At 41.1% G+C, this 16,780-nt stretch overlaps 1 protein-coding gene across 12 annotated transcripts in view; it reads right to left on the bottom strand.

Annotated features, from left to right (window-relative positions):
- Positions 1-16,780, bottom strand: part of l(2)gl (LLGL domain-containing protein l(2)gl) — a 188,190-nt gene that overhangs the window by 61,453 nt on the left and 109,957 nt on the right. For 9 of the 12 annotated variants that reach the window (XR_010949716.1, XR_010949715.1, XM_067766630.1 and 6 more), the window contains one exon: positions 5,539-5,647. Coding sequence is in view for 7 of the 12 variants with exons in the window: in XM_067766630.1 (XP_067622731.1) it covers positions 5,539-5,647 (109 nt within the window). In the remaining 5 variants the exon portion in view is untranslated. Of the gene's footprint in view, positions 1-5,538; positions 5,668-5,748; positions 5,890-16,780 lie in introns of those variants that run through there. The other 3 variants (XR_010949717.1, XR_010949719.1, XR_010949718.1) reach the window with 3 other exon arrangements.

Genomic DNA, 16,780 nt, shown 5'->3' with positions numbered 1-16,780 from the left:
ATTATGTCAACATTCAACTCCAGTAATGATATGGTGCAACAAAATACAAAAATAAAAGAAAATTTCAAAATGGGCGTGGCTCCGCCCTTTTTCATTTAATTTGTCTAGGACACTTTTAACGCCATAAGTCGAACAAAAATTAACCAATCCTTTTGAAATTTGGTGGGGGCATAGATTTTATGACGTTCTGTGAAAATGGGCGAAATCGGTTGATGCCACGCCCAGTTTTTATACACAGTCGTTCGTCTGTCCTTCCGCATGGCCGTTAACACGATAACTTGATCAAAAATCGACATATCTTTAATGAACTTAGTTCACGTGCTTACTTGAACTCACTTTATCTTGGTATGAAAAATGAACGAAATCCGACTATGACCACGCCCACTTTTTCGATATCGAAAATTACGAAAAATGAAAAAAATGCCATAATTCTATACCAAATACGAAAAAAGGGATGAAACATGGTAAGGTAATTGGATTGTTTTATTGACGCGAAATATAACTTTAGAAAAAACTTTATAAAATGGTTGTAACACCTACCATATTAAGTAGAAGAAAATGAAAAAGTTCTGCAGGGCGAAATAAAAAACCCTTAAAATCTTGGCAGATATTACATATATAAATAAATTAGCGGTATCCAACAGATGATGTTCTGGGTCACCCTGGTCCACATTTTGGTCGATATCTGGAAAACGCCTTCACATATACAACTACCACCACTCCCTTTTAAAACTCTCATTAATACCTTTAATTTGATACCCATATCGTACAAACCCATTCTAGAGTCACCCCTGGTCCACCTTTATGGCGATATCTCGAAAAGGCATTCACCTATAGAACTAAGCCCCACGCCCTTTTAAAATACTCATTAACACCTTTGATTTGATACCCATATCGTACGAACATATTCTAAGGTCACCCCTGGTCCACCTTTATGGCGATATCTCGAAAAGGCGAACACCTATAACATATTCTAGAGTCACCCCTGGTCCACCTTTATGGCGATATTTCCAAACGGCATCCACCTATAGAACTAAGGCCCACTCCCTTTTAAAATACTCATTAACACCATTCGTTTGATGCCCATATTGTACAAACAAATTCTAGGGTCACCCCTGGTCCACCTTTGTGGCAATATCTCGAAACGGCGTCCACCTATGGAACTAAGGATTACTCCTTCTAAAATACTCATTAACACCTTTCATTTGATACCCATATCGTACAAACCCATTCTAGAGTCAACCCTGATCCAGCTTTATGGCTATATCCCTAAATGGCGTCCACCTATAGAACTATGGCCTACTCCCTCATAAAATACTCATTAGTGCCTTTCATTTGATACACATGTCATATAAACACATTCCAGGGTTTCCCTCGGTTCATTTTCCTACATGGTTATTTTCCCTTATGTTGTCACCATAGCTCTCAACTGAGTATGTAATGTTCGGTTACACCCGAACTTAACCTTCCTTACTTGTTTTACTTGTCTTTTTTTTCATTATATTGGCTTTCCAATGATACTTCAATCAAAACACATTTATGTATATAATTTTGTTTATAGTATTCTAGTTTTTCATCGAGAAATTGAGCGCTCGGCCGGGAGATTCTCGAAATACTCGTAACGCTCGCGAGCTTCTCGACATTTAATTAAGTCGCTGTATTCCATGTATTCCGGTGTTTTTTTACTTGTGGAAGTTTTCGCTTGTGGTCTAAAAAACAAAGATACTTCTTAATATTTTGGGTGTGTTTGATGGAGACTTTATCCCAAAACGTCGACTGTTGTTGTAGGTGCTTGCACCCTACCTCCATGCTCGGTAACACCTGGTGACGTTTCTGATGCGATTTCGAGCTGCGACATATTCCTACCTCCTGTAGCCTGATCTCCCTTCTGGTCCCAGCTCCCATCGGCATCGCTTTTCTCTTTAATTTAAGGTCAAGATTCTCATGGAGCAGGAGGTATTTTCAACCCCAATAGCTAAAATACGTACCTCATGCTTTATTTTATCGAATTTGGGAGATCTAGATAGAGAAACTCGATAAAACCCGTAATCGCGCTCATTAAGCGTTTCGTTATATACACTTTCTGTTGCAAATATCAATTTTAGTACTATACGAATTTTAATTAAGCTCTACTTGAATAAATGCACAAATATATCCTAAAATATTTTTCTTGTTTGGAAAACACTATAAGGCGGGGCAACAGAAGATATTTAATGGGTTTAAACGCGTTTTCGCAGTTGCATATAAAAACAAGAGATTTTGCGTAGTACGAAAATGGCGTGTTCTTGTTTTTTGAAAGTCTATAACTTCGCAAAATCTCAGGCCCAATAGAACTTTTTTTTATTTTTACCTAGGCCTCATCGGCCTAGCCAAGCTGTCTAGCATAATCGGCTCGTAAGCGCCTAAAGCTACTTATAGCTAGGGGGACGAGAACAGAGAGCTCGCCAAGAAACATATGCTATAGTGGTCTTATTCGGTCGTTTCCGATACAGTTCTAATCAGAAACCAATACACAGATTCGGACCTAATTTAATATAAAACTCCATTTGCATGAAAGGTGTAAAAAATATCTTTGATTTGGCTAAACACCAAATAAAAAATAAAAATCATCTTTTAATCGCCTGAAGAATCAAATAACAAATAAAAAGTATTGTTTATTTGTATGCCGAATCAAATAACAAATAAAAATTATCTTTGATTTGAAGTGGGATTTTAAATCAAAAAGGATTTAGAATCACACAACCCTGTACTTACTGACTTCAGCTGTCTGGTTTTATTGCGTTATGATTAATGAATGAATGGGAGTGTATTTTTTTTTTCTAAAGCTTTAACTTTCAACTGAAATTTTTTTCTTATTGAGCAGAAAAATTTGTAAAGCTTTAGAAAAAAACCCAAATGTAACATAAAGTAAGGGTACGCTTACATAGCCACCGACAAACCGAAAAATTGCAATCAGCTGATGAAATCGGCCGGGCTGGTGTTAAAATCGCACAAATAATTTAATTTTTCACAGTAAATGCACGCAATTTAATAAACAGAATCGGACGATAAAATTGAACACGTGCGAATTTATCGGCAGTGAAAAACGAAAACGGCCACCAACAATTCGTACACACGCTCATCTAAATAAATGTGTTTATTTTTATCGGGCGATTACGACCGGCCCACAGTATAACTTTTTTCACTTTTAGGATGCCAAAAGTCCATAAAACAATGTTCTCCAATCTCAAAAATGTTTTGACATGCAACAGATTAATAACCAACTGTTAAGAAAATGTATACACAGCAAAGTAAAAAACCCACGATCACCATGATAGGCATTATGAAACTTGGATAATTGAAACAAGTGTAAAAATCATTTCACAGTCCAAAATTTTTGACCAACTTTGTGGCCATGTGGTGGATTTTTCGATAACTGTTTTGACTTCAAATTATTTTATTTAACATACTTGGGGAGTTTTTAACAGCATTGGTCCGTTTCAGCCTCGTAGGCATTTCTTAAATTTTTTTTTTTTGTTTTAGACAGCCTTTAAAAGTTTGGTAAGCTTAGAAAATATTTCGTTTTCAATAGAATACAACTTGCCTGATTCGGCCCAATTCCATTGAACTAATACATACACATTAAAGGGAATTTCATATAGTTTCAGATAAAAAAATAAACCATTGCGAAATTTTGCGTTTTCTTTGTAATCGCCAACTTAAGGTCTGTATGCCCTCGCTCACGTATGAAGCGCAGTGACCTAACAATGGAATGTCCTCAATTCAAGTCTACAATACTAGATCCCAAAAAAGACAGTTATACCTGAAATGGTAAAAACCCAGAAAAAGGAAACTTGTGCACTGAATAGCCTTCATTGTTTGAGATATGAGTTTTCTCCCATAGTTAACGAGTTGTGCCCTTATCCCATCAACTTATGTTATGTATGCACGCCTACCTGAGGATCGTCTATTATGGGTGATACTTCTAAGCAATTGCGTGCTTCGGGAATATACATATTTATATTAAATATAAACGCCTACCTAATGCTCTGTCGTCATATACATCATCGCAAAAGTGCTACATATATATATAAAGATATGAACAATATGCGAGCCCTCAGAGCGAAATGTTGACAAAAGTATGCTTGCTTTCGGAATTTCCCCTTTACATTCTTGGATACGATGCATGGAATGTATGTTACACATCGCTTATCGAATGGAAATTAAGACCTGGTGCGGGCGGGGCGAAGAAAATAAGGAAAAGATGAAAAAGAAGAAAGAACATATCAAAAATATATTCAGGAAAGAAGTTGGCCTTTTGATTGATATGCCAAAGCAAAAAACCGGCAACACAAATGATGACAACACTGCTAGAAGATTCTTTGGAGATCCTGAAATAACATCAGACATAACCGGCGTAAACATTAATCTTTTGAAAAGGTTTCATACAATACTTTCATGCATATGATGTGAGTTTCAAATAAATTCTGAAGCTTTTGACCACTATGTGACAGAGACAAGGGTACTATATTTATCGGAATATGCTCGGTACAATATGCCAGTGACCGTACATAAAATTCTTTGTCATGGAAAGAGTATAATCATGTCTGCTATTCTTCCTATTGGTCAACTTTGGAAAGAAGCTCAAGAGTCCAGAAACAAAGATGCACGAAACTATCGTGAACTTGTCACCACAAAAAAGTCAAGAATTTGTAGTAACTTGGATTTGCTGCACAGATTGCTGATATCGTCAGATCCGTTCATAAACAGTTTACGGAAAACCCCTAAGTCAAAGCGGCGAGCATTAACGAGTGAAGTTATTGGCCTTTTATCTGAACCAGAGCATGTCGACGATATTGACTCCGACTAACTTTATACCAGTTAAAATATCACTTTTTATTTATAAGTATGTATGTATTTCGATTCAGTTTTTACAAATATATGTACCTATGTTGTGTTTGACTTTGAAAATAAAATGTTTTAAATATTAATCAAAAGTCTCTAAACTAAAGTTAAGAAATATTAGCAATTTTTATTTATATTGGCACTGGAAAATGCTTTTAAAGTAGAAAATATGATTATGTGAAATTTCACCTTATACGAGGGCAAGGAGAAAAAGTGGGTGGATCACGCCCATTTTTATTTTCAAATCAGATTTAGGTATCTGCAACCACACTGCAAAATTTCAAATGAATTGCTCCATTGGTTTGGCTGTTATTAATTTTGGCATCCAAAAAGTGACAAAAGTTACACTGTGCGGCCTCGGGCGATCAAAATCGGTGGCTGTGTAAGTGTACTCTATAAGTCTGACAAAGTTTTTAATTTTTTTTTTTTTTTGCAGCTCGATTTATTCTTAAACCCGGAAAAGTTGAGCAAATATTTGAATAGTTAAACAGCGAAAGAGTCTCGAACGAACATCGAGTTGCTAAAAATTCTCGATATTCGCGTATACACAGCTCTACTTTATGTGTCAGCAAGACTGTTTTTGCTTTAAATAACTTGTTTTTGTTTTACGTATCTAAAAAAAAAACGAGTGACACTTTGTAGTAAAGAACTTACCTCAGCGGAGCCAAATCCATAAGATTCGGTATATTAATATCGGTGACATCCTTCATATTTGCACTGGTCAAAGTTTGATGTGTTTGCGTACTTAATACAGATAACCGACCTGAAAAAAATGTTGGTCTTCTTATTATATGTTAAGATATTTCTTAAGTACTGTCATCGCTTGATATAAATTTATTTCCGTAGCAAAAAAAAACAACTCACAAATCATGTTTATCAGTTTTAAAATAAATATATCCATTATTTTATGTTCGTCTATTATAATTTAAAATTTGTTGTCCTGGATTTAAAAAGTGAATTCTGCGTTTATTATATTTTCTTATTTAATATAATTCTTGTGGAAGCCTAAAAATAAAATAAATTTAATTGTCGATAACTGTTATATATTAGGTGTGATCGACTAATTGACACTTAATACATTAACATTTCACTTATCTGCTTCAACAACAAGAACAAGACATACACAAAATAAACAAATAAGAAACTTGAGTTCAAAACAGTAATTTGCAAGAAAAAAGTAAACTCGGTTAGGTGTGGGTAATTGCTTTCTGCCAAAAGCTGAGGTGCTCTCATACAGTTGCAAACACGAAGATAGCAATGGAATTTTTTAGCAATTATTTTCTTCTTGTGGGATGTTCCATCGTCACGGGTGGTACAGTCGTACGCAATATTTCATCTTTGTTGAAGCATTCTGATAAAACCAGCTAGAGATTTCTGGTTCTAAAAGATAGGTTGAGACACTTAACATTCAGTCATTACTGTTATGTAAAAAAAAGTCACAATATCTTTGCATATATGCATATTATAATAAGTTTTATCACTGTCACAGGTGGGACAAATAATAGAGGCAATCCATCAGTGAAGTTATCTTAATATATATAAATTGCGTGTCACGTTGTTTGTTCGCGATGGACTCGTAAGCTACTTAACCGATTTCAATCAAATTTGCACAACGTGTGCAGTTTGATCCAACTTGAAAGATATGATAGCGTTCCTGTGAAGTTTCTTTCCGGTAAGTGGATCGGGGACCGATCTATTCGAACAAATTCTTTTCACGGTTCGATTTGCATGAAATTTGGTACATAGGTTTTTTTTCGCGAAGAGGACCAGGGACTGATCTTTTTGAACAAATTCTGTACAGGGACCAACCATTAGAGAGAAGCCCCCCCCGCGGGTTAGAGGGTCAGAATATACCCGCGGTAGGTATGCCTGTCGTAAGAGGCGACTAAAATACCAGATTCAAGGGGTTGTGTAGCACAACCCTTTCAGGTTGCCCGCGCAATATATAGCTTCTCCAAACCCAATTGTCAACCTCACCTATCCATGGCGAATTCTGTTTCATTAACAGCCGAGGCTCTAGCGACACCGAACTCCTCATGGATCTAGGGGATGGGAGGGCGGGATGGCCAAGAAGGTCGCATGTGGTCATAACAAATCGTTCCCGAGATGTTCGGGCTCGGTACCGGGTCTGCATCCAACAAAGGACCATCAACATCGATAACACTTCCCAAGGCCTTCGGGGAGTGTCCTTATCGCTACAACAACAATAAGAACAACAACAATAACTAGAAAGAAGAGAAAAGAGATAGAGTTAGACGAAGATAAAAGATATGGATAGATGGAGCGGAACAGAAACGATGAAAAGACGAAGAGGGAGAGACACAGAAAAAGAGAAACGCAGAGGGAAGAGTGAATAATATGATAAGGAAAAGAGGAAGGGAGTAGAAGGGAGAGTAAGAGATAAAAACTGCTTAAAAGTTATGCAGATAGACTGGAGCTTACGATTTCTTGAACTTGTTCGAGAAGAGATTTCTCGCGAGTCTCGCCTTCTCGCGAGATTTTCATTATTTAATAATTCATAAACAGCTTCAAAGAGGTCAAAACTGAATTGTAAACGTTGTATAACAAATATGAAATAAAAGAACAACTTGCTAAATTACAATTCGACTTTTGTCACGGGTTAGATCCAACTAATACTGTTCCGACATATCTAATAAAATGGATATAGGGCTTTTATAAATTGGTATTTAAATCAGCCTCCTTAAATAAAGATGATTTACGTTAGATATTTTTTTATTAACCACTCGAGTGGTAAATCACAAATTGTTTGATGACTTTTACAAAACAAGCTATTTTACCTTAATTGTAATTGTGAAGTCAGCAATTCACTTTAAGAGTAAAAACAAGGTACTGAAATTTACTTTAAGATTAAGTTTAATATTTTTAGGTTGATTGAAAGTTTTTACAATATTTATATCCACACTATCTCCAGTTTCATAAGAAAAAATATTTACGCACCCACGTTATCTTTATCATGGAACCTCTCTTTTGTTTATTTTTGTTAATTTTAGAAAAAACTTCAATGAACCGTGTAGCTGAAGGTATGCAAATAAATCCGCATGAGAATTTAAAATTTTACTCCCATTTATATTAGTTCCCTTTGATGTTTTTCCGCCAATTTCCATACAAAATTGAAGACTCTTGCAATCCACTTTTGAGTAACTTCCCGGAGAGCTATATATATTTAGAGTCCTGAAACTTAAACACACATCGGAACCCGATGAGAATTTAACTTTGCTAGGTGGTCCAGGCATCGTTAAAATTCTAAAAATCGGCCGAACTTGGAAGATTTGTTTTCGAGTATTAAGGAACTTCCCGATAATCCAGTGACCTGAAACTTTGAACATAGCTTAGGACTTTCCTACGTTGTAATATTCCCGGCGGCCGCAGTAGCGGCGAATGTTTTATTCGAAAACGTGTTTGAAATTGGCTTACATAGGGTCAGTTTTGCGCAGTTCAACGAATATAAACCACAGCTTTTTTCTTGCTCGCAATTATACTTTCCTTTTCTGATTTTTTTATACACTATAACTTTGATAGGATAACTGTTGCACGTAATGGCATAAAGGAATCGAATAAAATATAGAAGATATGAAAATTAACAGCATCGTAAAACATTTTGATTGAACCACTTCCGCCTGCCTGTCCGTTAACGCGGTAGCTTGAGTAAATATTGAGATATCTTTACGAAATTTGGTACACTGGCTTATCTGAAGCCAGCATAATTGGTATTGAAAATGTGCGAAATCGAACGATAACCACGCCCACATTTTCGATATCGAAAAATTCGAAGAATAGAAGAAATGCGATAGTTTATGGTTAAAAACCGATAAACTGATGAAATTTGATGAGTGGGTCGTATTTACGACCCAAAATGGAGATTCAGAAAAGTAAAAGGAAACAAAAAAAAATCAATATCTTCACGGCATATACATAAATTTAATATATTAATATTTCCCCTCCCCCCAACGGGTTAGGGGGCTTAGAATATACCCGCGGCAGGTATGCCTGTGGTAAGAGGCGACTAAAATACCATACTGATTCAAGTGGTGTAGCGCAACCCTTGGAAGGAGTTGCCAGCGGAATTTATAGCTTCCCCTACCCAATTGTCAATTGTGGCGAATCCTGTTTCTTTAGCAGCCGAGGCTCTGGCGACCCCAAGTTCCTCATGGATCTAGGGTATTGGAGGGCGGGATGGCCTAAAAGGTTCTATTTGGTCAGCCTAAATCGTTCCCGAGATGGTCGGGCTAGTACCTTAATGGTGCTTGTGACGGGAACGTACCGGATCTATATCTGGCAAAGGACAATCAATATCGATAATACTCCATTAAACCTTCAGCGAGTATCCTTATCGCTACAACAACAACAATAATATTTCACCTCAGTAGAGAAATGGTGAAGAAAATTACGAAAGCTAAAGCATTTTGGAAAATGGGCGGGCTCGCATCTTTTTTAATAGAGCCATCTAGAACAATTTATGTCATAAATCGAACAAGCGCCCGCCAATCTAATCGAAGTTTGGTGAAAGCATTGTTTTTATGACAACTGTTTCTAACAAAAAAAGGTAGAAATCAGTTGGGCCACGCCCTATTTTTATACCCAGGTGTCCATCTGTCATTCCGTCCGTCCATTGACACTATAAGTTGAGAGAAAATGGAGACATCATCATGGAGACTGAATTTGGTACAAGAGCTCATCTGAACTCAAAATATATCGGTATTGAAAATGTTCAGATTATAACCATGCGCACTTTTTCGATGTCGAAAAAATTAACAAATAAATACCAACAACGTTGTGAAACTTTGCGGGTGGATAAATTTATGGAATAAAATTAAAATCTAGCTAAATTATTAAAAATTGGTGTAGCACCGCCTACTTTTTGTAGAAAAAATTTGGCAGATTTGAAAGCCGTCATATGCGTCAGAAACTTATAAAAGAACTAGCCTTTACCCGCGGCCCGTCCGCAAGGAGAAATTTAAATATATGGGCTATTCGCGTTAGCCTGCTTATCAAGCTATCTGTTTAAAATTTTGTTTTCTGTCTAATCCTTTTTATTTTTGTAATTGAGTAAACAAAAGAACTAAATGAGCTGATAACCTGATAGGATCGCAAATGATCCCGAAATTATCCAGAAAAATCTACGAAATGACCCCGACGGGATCCCGAAAACCATCTAGAAATGATGCCGGAAGGTACCCGAAATGATCACAAAAAAGTCCTAAAATGACCCCGACGGGTCCCGGACGAATCCCGAAAACCATCCAGAAATGATGCCGGAAGAGACCCCAAATGATCCCGCAAAAGTCCCAAGATGACCCCGACAGGATCCCTGACGGATCCCGAAAACCATCCAGAAATGATGCCGGAAAGGTCCTCAAAAAATCACCCAATAGTCTCGAAATGACGCCGACGGGATCCCGGACGGATCCCGTAAACCGTCCAGAAATGATGCCGAAAGGTTCTCCAAATGATCCTGTATTAGTCGAGTAAAAGTTTCGAAATGACCCCGATCAGATCGGATCCCGGACGGATCCCGTAAACCATTCAGAAATGATGCCGGAAGAGACCCCAAATGATCCCACAAAAGTCCTAAAATGACCCCGACAGGATCCCGGACGGATCCCGAAAACCATTCAGAAATGATGCCGGAAGAGACCCCAAATGATCCCGCAAAAGTCCCAAGATGACCCCGACAGGATCCCTGACAGATCCCGAAAACCATCCAGAAATGATGCCGGAAAGGTCCTCAAAAAATCACCCAATAGTCTCGAAATGACATCGACGGGATCCCGGACGGATCCCGAAAAAGTCCCAAAATGACCCCGACAGGATCCCGGACGGATCCCGAAAACCATCCAGAAATGCCCCGGAAGGGTCTCCAAAAGTTCCCGGAATAGTCACAAAAAACCCGAAATGACAACGACACGATTCTAGACGTATCCAGAGAACCACACAGAAATGATCCCTGAAGGTGTTCCAAAATGATCCCGAAAAGGTTCCGAACAACTATCCAGAAACGATGCCGAAAGGGTCTGCAAATGATCCCGTATTAGTCGAGAAAAAGTCCCGAAATGACCCCGACGGGATCCCGGACGAATCCCAAAACCCATCCAGAAATGATGCCGGTAGGTATCCCAAATGATCCCGAAATAGTCCCGAAATGACCTCGTCGGCATCCCGGACGGATTCCGAAAATTATCCAGAAATGATGCCGGAAAGGTCCCCAAAGGATCCCCTAATAGTCCCGAAATTACCATGATGGGATCCCGGACGGATCCCGAAAACCATCCAGAAATGATGCCGAAAGGGTTCCCAAATGATCCCGTATTAGTCGCGAGAGAGTCCCGAAATGACCCCGACGGGATCCCGGACGGACCCCGAAAACCATCCATAAATAATGCCGGAAGAGCCCCCAAATAATCCCGAAATGACCCCGTCCGGATCCCGGACGGATCCCGAAAACTATCCAGAAATGATGCCGAAAGGATCCCCAAATGATCCCGTATTAGTCGAAAAAAAGTCCCGAAATGACCCCGACGGTATCCCGGACGGATCCCGAAAACCATCCAGAAATGATGCCGGAAGAGCCCCCAAATGATCCCGAAAAAGTCCCCAAATGACTTCGACATACTCCAGAAAAAGTTCCGAAATGGCTCCGAGGGGATCCACGACGGATCGCGAAAACCATACAGAAATGTTTCCGGAAGGATCCCAAAATGTTCCCGAAATAGTCCGGAAATGACCCAGATGAGATCCCGCACAGATCCAGAAATGATCCCGGAAGGGTCCAAAAACTATCCCGGAAAAGTAACAAAAAATCCCGAAATGGCTCCTACGGCATCCCGGACGGATCCAGAAATGATCTCGGAAAGGTACCCAAATGATCCCAAAATGGTCCCGAAATTACACTGATGGATCCGGCAAACCATCAAGAAATTATGCCGGAAGGGTCCCCAAATGATCCCGAAATAATACAGAAAAAGTCACGAAACGACCCCTAGAGGATCTGCAAATGATCCCGTATTAGCCCCGAAAAGGTCCCGAAATAACCCCGACGGGATCCCGGACAAATCCCGAAAACCATCCAGAAATGATGCCGGAAGGGATCCCAAATGATTCCGAAAAAGTCTCGCAATGATTCCGACGGGATCCTGAACGGATACCGAAAACCATCCAGAAGTGATGCCGGAAAGGTCCTCAAATGATCACCTAATAGTCCCAAAATGACCCTGACGGCATCCCGGACAGATCCCGAAATCCATCCAGAAATGATCTTGGGAAGGTCCCAAAATGATGCCGAAATAGTCTAGGAAAAGTCCAGAAATTACCCTGACGGGTTCCCGGACGACTCCTGAAAGCCATCCTTAAATGATCTCGAAAAAGTCCCGAAATGACCCTGACGGGATCCCGAAAGGATTCCGAAAACTATCCAGAAATGATGCCGGAAGGTACTCAAATGATCCCCTAATAGTCCCGAAATGACCGTGACGGGATCACGAACGGATCCCGACAACTATCCAGAAATGATGCCGAAAGGGTCCGCAAATGATCCCGTATTAGTCGAGAAAAAGTCCCGAAATGACCCCGACGGGATCCCGGACGAATCCCAAAAACCATCCAGAAATGATGCCGGTAGGTATGATCCCGAAATAGTCCCGAAATAACCTCGTCGGCATCCCGGACGGATCCCGAAAATTATCCAGAAATTATGCCGGAAAGGTCCCCAGATGATCCCCTAATAGTCCCGCAATTACCCTGATGGGATCCCGAACGAATCCCGAAAACCATCCAGAAATGATGCCGAAAGGGTTCCCAAATGATCCCGTATTAGTCGAGAAAAAGTCCCGAAATGACCCCGACGGGATCCCGGACGAATCCCAAAAACCATCCAGAAATGATGTCGGAAGGGACCCCAATGATCCCGAAAAAGTCCCGCAATTATTCCGACGGGAATCTGAACGGATACCGAAAACCATCCAGAAGTGATGCCGGAACGGTCCTCAAATGCTCACCTAATAGTCCCAAAATGACCCTGAGGGCATCCCAGACAAATCCCGAAATCCATCCAGAAATGATCTTGGGAAGGTCCCAAAATTATCCCGAAATAGTCTCGGAAAAGCCCCGAAATGACCCTGACTGGACCCCGAAAGGATCCCGAAAACTATCCAGAAATGATGCCGGAAATGTCCTCAAATGATCACCTAATAGTTCCGGATACTGAAAACCATCCAGAAGTGATGCCGGAACGGTCCTCAAATGCTCGCCTAATAGTCCCAAAATGACCCTGAGGGCATCCCGGACAGATCCCGAAATCCATCCAGAAATGATCTTGGGAGGGTCCCAAAATTATCCCGAAATAGTCTGGGAAAAGTCCAGAAATTACCCTGACGGATCCCGGACGAATCCTGAAAACCAATCTTAAATGATGCCGAAAAAGTCCCGAAATGACCCTGATGGGACCCGGAAAGGATCCCGAAAACTAACCAGAAATGATGCCGGAAAGGTCCTCAAATTATCTCCCAATAGTTCCGAAAAGACCCTGACGGGATCCCGAACGGATCCCGACAACTATCCAGAAATGATACCGAAAGGGCCCGCAAATGATCCCGTATTAGTCGAGAAAAAGTCCCGAAATGACCCCGACGGGATGCCGGACGAATCCCAAAAACCATCCAGAAAAGATGTCGGAAGGGACCCCAATGATCCCGAAAAAGTCCCGCAATTATTCCGACGGGAATCTGAACGGATACCGAAAACCATCCAGAAGTGATGCCGGAACGGTCCTCAAATGCTCGCCTAATAGTCCCAAAATGACCCTGAGGGCATCCCGGACAAATCCCGAAATCCATCCAGAAATGATCTTGGGAAGGTCCCAAAATGATCCCGAAATAGTCTCGGAAAAGTCCAGAAATTACCCTGACGGGTTCCCGGACGAATCCTGAAAGCCATCCTTAAACGATCCCGAAAAAGCCCCGAAATGACCCTGACGGGATCCCGAAAGGATTCCAAAAACTATCCAGAAATGATGCCGGAAAGGTCCTCAAATGATCCCCTAATAGTTCCGAAATGACCGTGACGGGATCCCGAACGGATCCAGACAACTATCCAGAAATTATGCCGAAAGGGTCCGCAAATGATCCCGTATTAGTCGAGAAAGAGTCCCGAAATGACCCCGACGGGATCCCGGACGAATCCCAAAAACCATCCAGATGATCCCGAAATAATCCCGAAATGACCTCGTTGGCATTCCGGACGGATACCGAAAATTATCCAGAAATGATGCCGGAAAGGTCCACAAATGATCCCGAAATAAAACAGAAAAAGTCACGAAACGACCCCTAGAGGATCCCCAAATGATCCCGTATTAGCCCCGAAAAAGTCCCAAAATGACCCTGACGGGATCCCGAAAGGATTGCGAAAACAATACAGAAATGATGCCGGAAAGGTCCTCAAATGATCCCCTAATAGTCCCGAAATGACCGTGACGGGATCCCGACAACTATCCAGAAATGATGCCGAAAGGGTCCGCAAATGATCCCGTATTAGTCGCGAAAAAGTCTCGAAATGACCCCGACGGGATCCCGGACGGATCCCGAAAACCATCCAGAAATGATGCCGAAAGGGTTCCCAAATGATCCCGTATTAGTCGCGAAAAAGTCCCGAAATGACCCCGACGGGATCCCGGACGGATCCCGAAAACCATCCAGAAATGATGCCGGATGAGCCCCAAAATGATCCCGAAAAAGTCCCCAAATGACCCCGACGAGATCCCGGACGGATCCCGAAAACCATCCAGAAATGACGCCGGAAGAGCCCCCAAATGATCCCGAAAGTCCCTAAATGACCCCGATGATATCCCGGACGGATCCCGAAAACCATCCAGAAATGATGCCGGAAGAGCCCCCAAATGATCCCGAAAAAGTCCCCATATGACCCCGACGAGATCCCGCACGGATCCCGAAAACCATCCAGAAATGATGCCGGAAGGGTCCCCAAATGATCGCGAAATAGTCCCGAAATGATTCCGGAATAGTCCCGAAAATGTTCCAAAATAACCCCGACGGGATCCCGGACGGATCCCGTAAACTATACAGAAATGATCCCGGAAGGGTCCCAAAATGATTCCGAAATAGTCCCGAAAAAGTCCCGAAATTACCCCGGCGTAATCCCGGACCGATCCCGAAAACCATCCAGAAATGAACCCGGAAGGGTCTCGATATGACCCTTACGGGATTGCAAATAAGGTGAAGCTAATTATAAAACCATGTTAATAAGGCAGCAGGCGCATTGGAGCGAATAAAAAGTTAGATAGAAACATACAGGTAAAGCTAATAAAAGCGTGCTAATAAAAACAATTGATGGAGGGCGGATGGCGGGAGTAGAGGAGAGGACCACTGATCGTTCCTCCAAAATTGTCTAGATCTCGTTCTGTATGTACAAGATACCAAAAACTATTGATTTAGGAGAAAATTCAGATTGAGTTATAACAATTTATGGATTTTACACCAGAGGGGGGTGATAAAGGGGGGCGGGCGGAGGGTGTCACTGCTTACTTTGTAAGCCCTCGACTTATTTGACCCCTTGAGTCTGTGATATTTGTGAAGGCCAGTATACGTAAAGTTATAATGTGTAAAAATTATGAAAAATAATTTCTCGAAGGGGTCATGGGACCCCCACCCCTCTTTCCATGTTCGAAAAAAATTTCGCTGGTAGACTACTGTCTGTGTCCCAAATTTCATCAAAATCCGTGTAGCCATTCTGGCGTGATTCAGTCGCAAAGACGAAAAAATATAATAATTAAATTATAACTGTTCCTAGGGGGCGGGGACCACGCCCCTCTTGAAAAATATATAGCTAGTAGATCCTTCTAGACTATTGGCTATATGTGTGCAAAATTTCATCCAAATCGGTCCAGCCGTTCTTGCGTTATTGAGTCACAAAGACAAACGTCTGGACAAACATCCAAACATCCATCTTAACATCCAAACTTTCCCATTTATAATATATACTAGCCTTTACCCGCGGCCCTGTCCGCAAGGAGAAAATAAAATATATGTGCTATTCAGGTTAGCCTGCTTATCAAGCTATCTGTTGAAAAAATTTGTTCTGTCTAATGCATTTTATTTTTGGAATTTGAGTAAAAAAAGAACTAAATGAGTTGATAACCTGATAGGATCCCCAAATGATCCCAAAATTATCCAGAAAAATCCACGAAATTACACCGACACTATCGCGGACGGATCCTGAAAACCATCTAGAAATGCCACAGAAGGGTCTCCAAAAGTTCCCGGAATAGTCCCAAAAAACCCGAAATGACAACGACGCGATTCTGGACTTATCCAAAGAACCACAAAGAAATGATGCCTGAAGGGTACCAAAATGACCCCGAAATAGTCCCGCAAAAGTTCCGAAATGACCCTGACGGGCTCCCGGACGGTTCTCAAAAACCACCCAGAAAATATCCAGGAAGGGTCCCTAGGGGATCCACGACGGATCGCGAAAACCATACAGAAATGATTCCGGAAAGGTCCCAAAATGATCCCGTATTAGTCCCGAAAAAGTCCTGAAATGACCCCGACGGGATCCCAGACGGATTCCGAAAACTATCCAGAAATGATGCCGGAAAGGTCCTCAAATGATCCCCTAATACTCCCGAAATGACCCTGACGGGATCTCGAACGGACTCCTAAATGACCCTGAAGGAAAATACCCCAAATGATCCCGAAATAGTCCCGAAAAAGTTCCGAAATGACCCGAAGGGGTCCCGGACGGATCCCGAAAACCATCCAGAAATTATGGCGAAAGGGTCCCCAAATGATTCGATACCAGTCGATAAAAAGTCCTGAAATAACCCCGACGGGATGCCGGACGGATCCTCAAAACCATATAGAAATGA

Source organism: Eurosta solidaginis, chromosome 2, assembly GCF_040869045.1.
Source record: "Eurosta solidaginis isolate ZX-2024a chromosome 2, ASM4086904v1, whole genome shotgun sequence".
Taxonomy (NCBI): Eukaryota; Metazoa; Arthropoda; class Insecta; order Diptera; family Tephritidae; genus Eurosta; species Eurosta solidaginis.
Note: the sequence above shows the minus strand (reverse complement) of the source record. Positions and strands in the feature narration are given on the sequence as shown.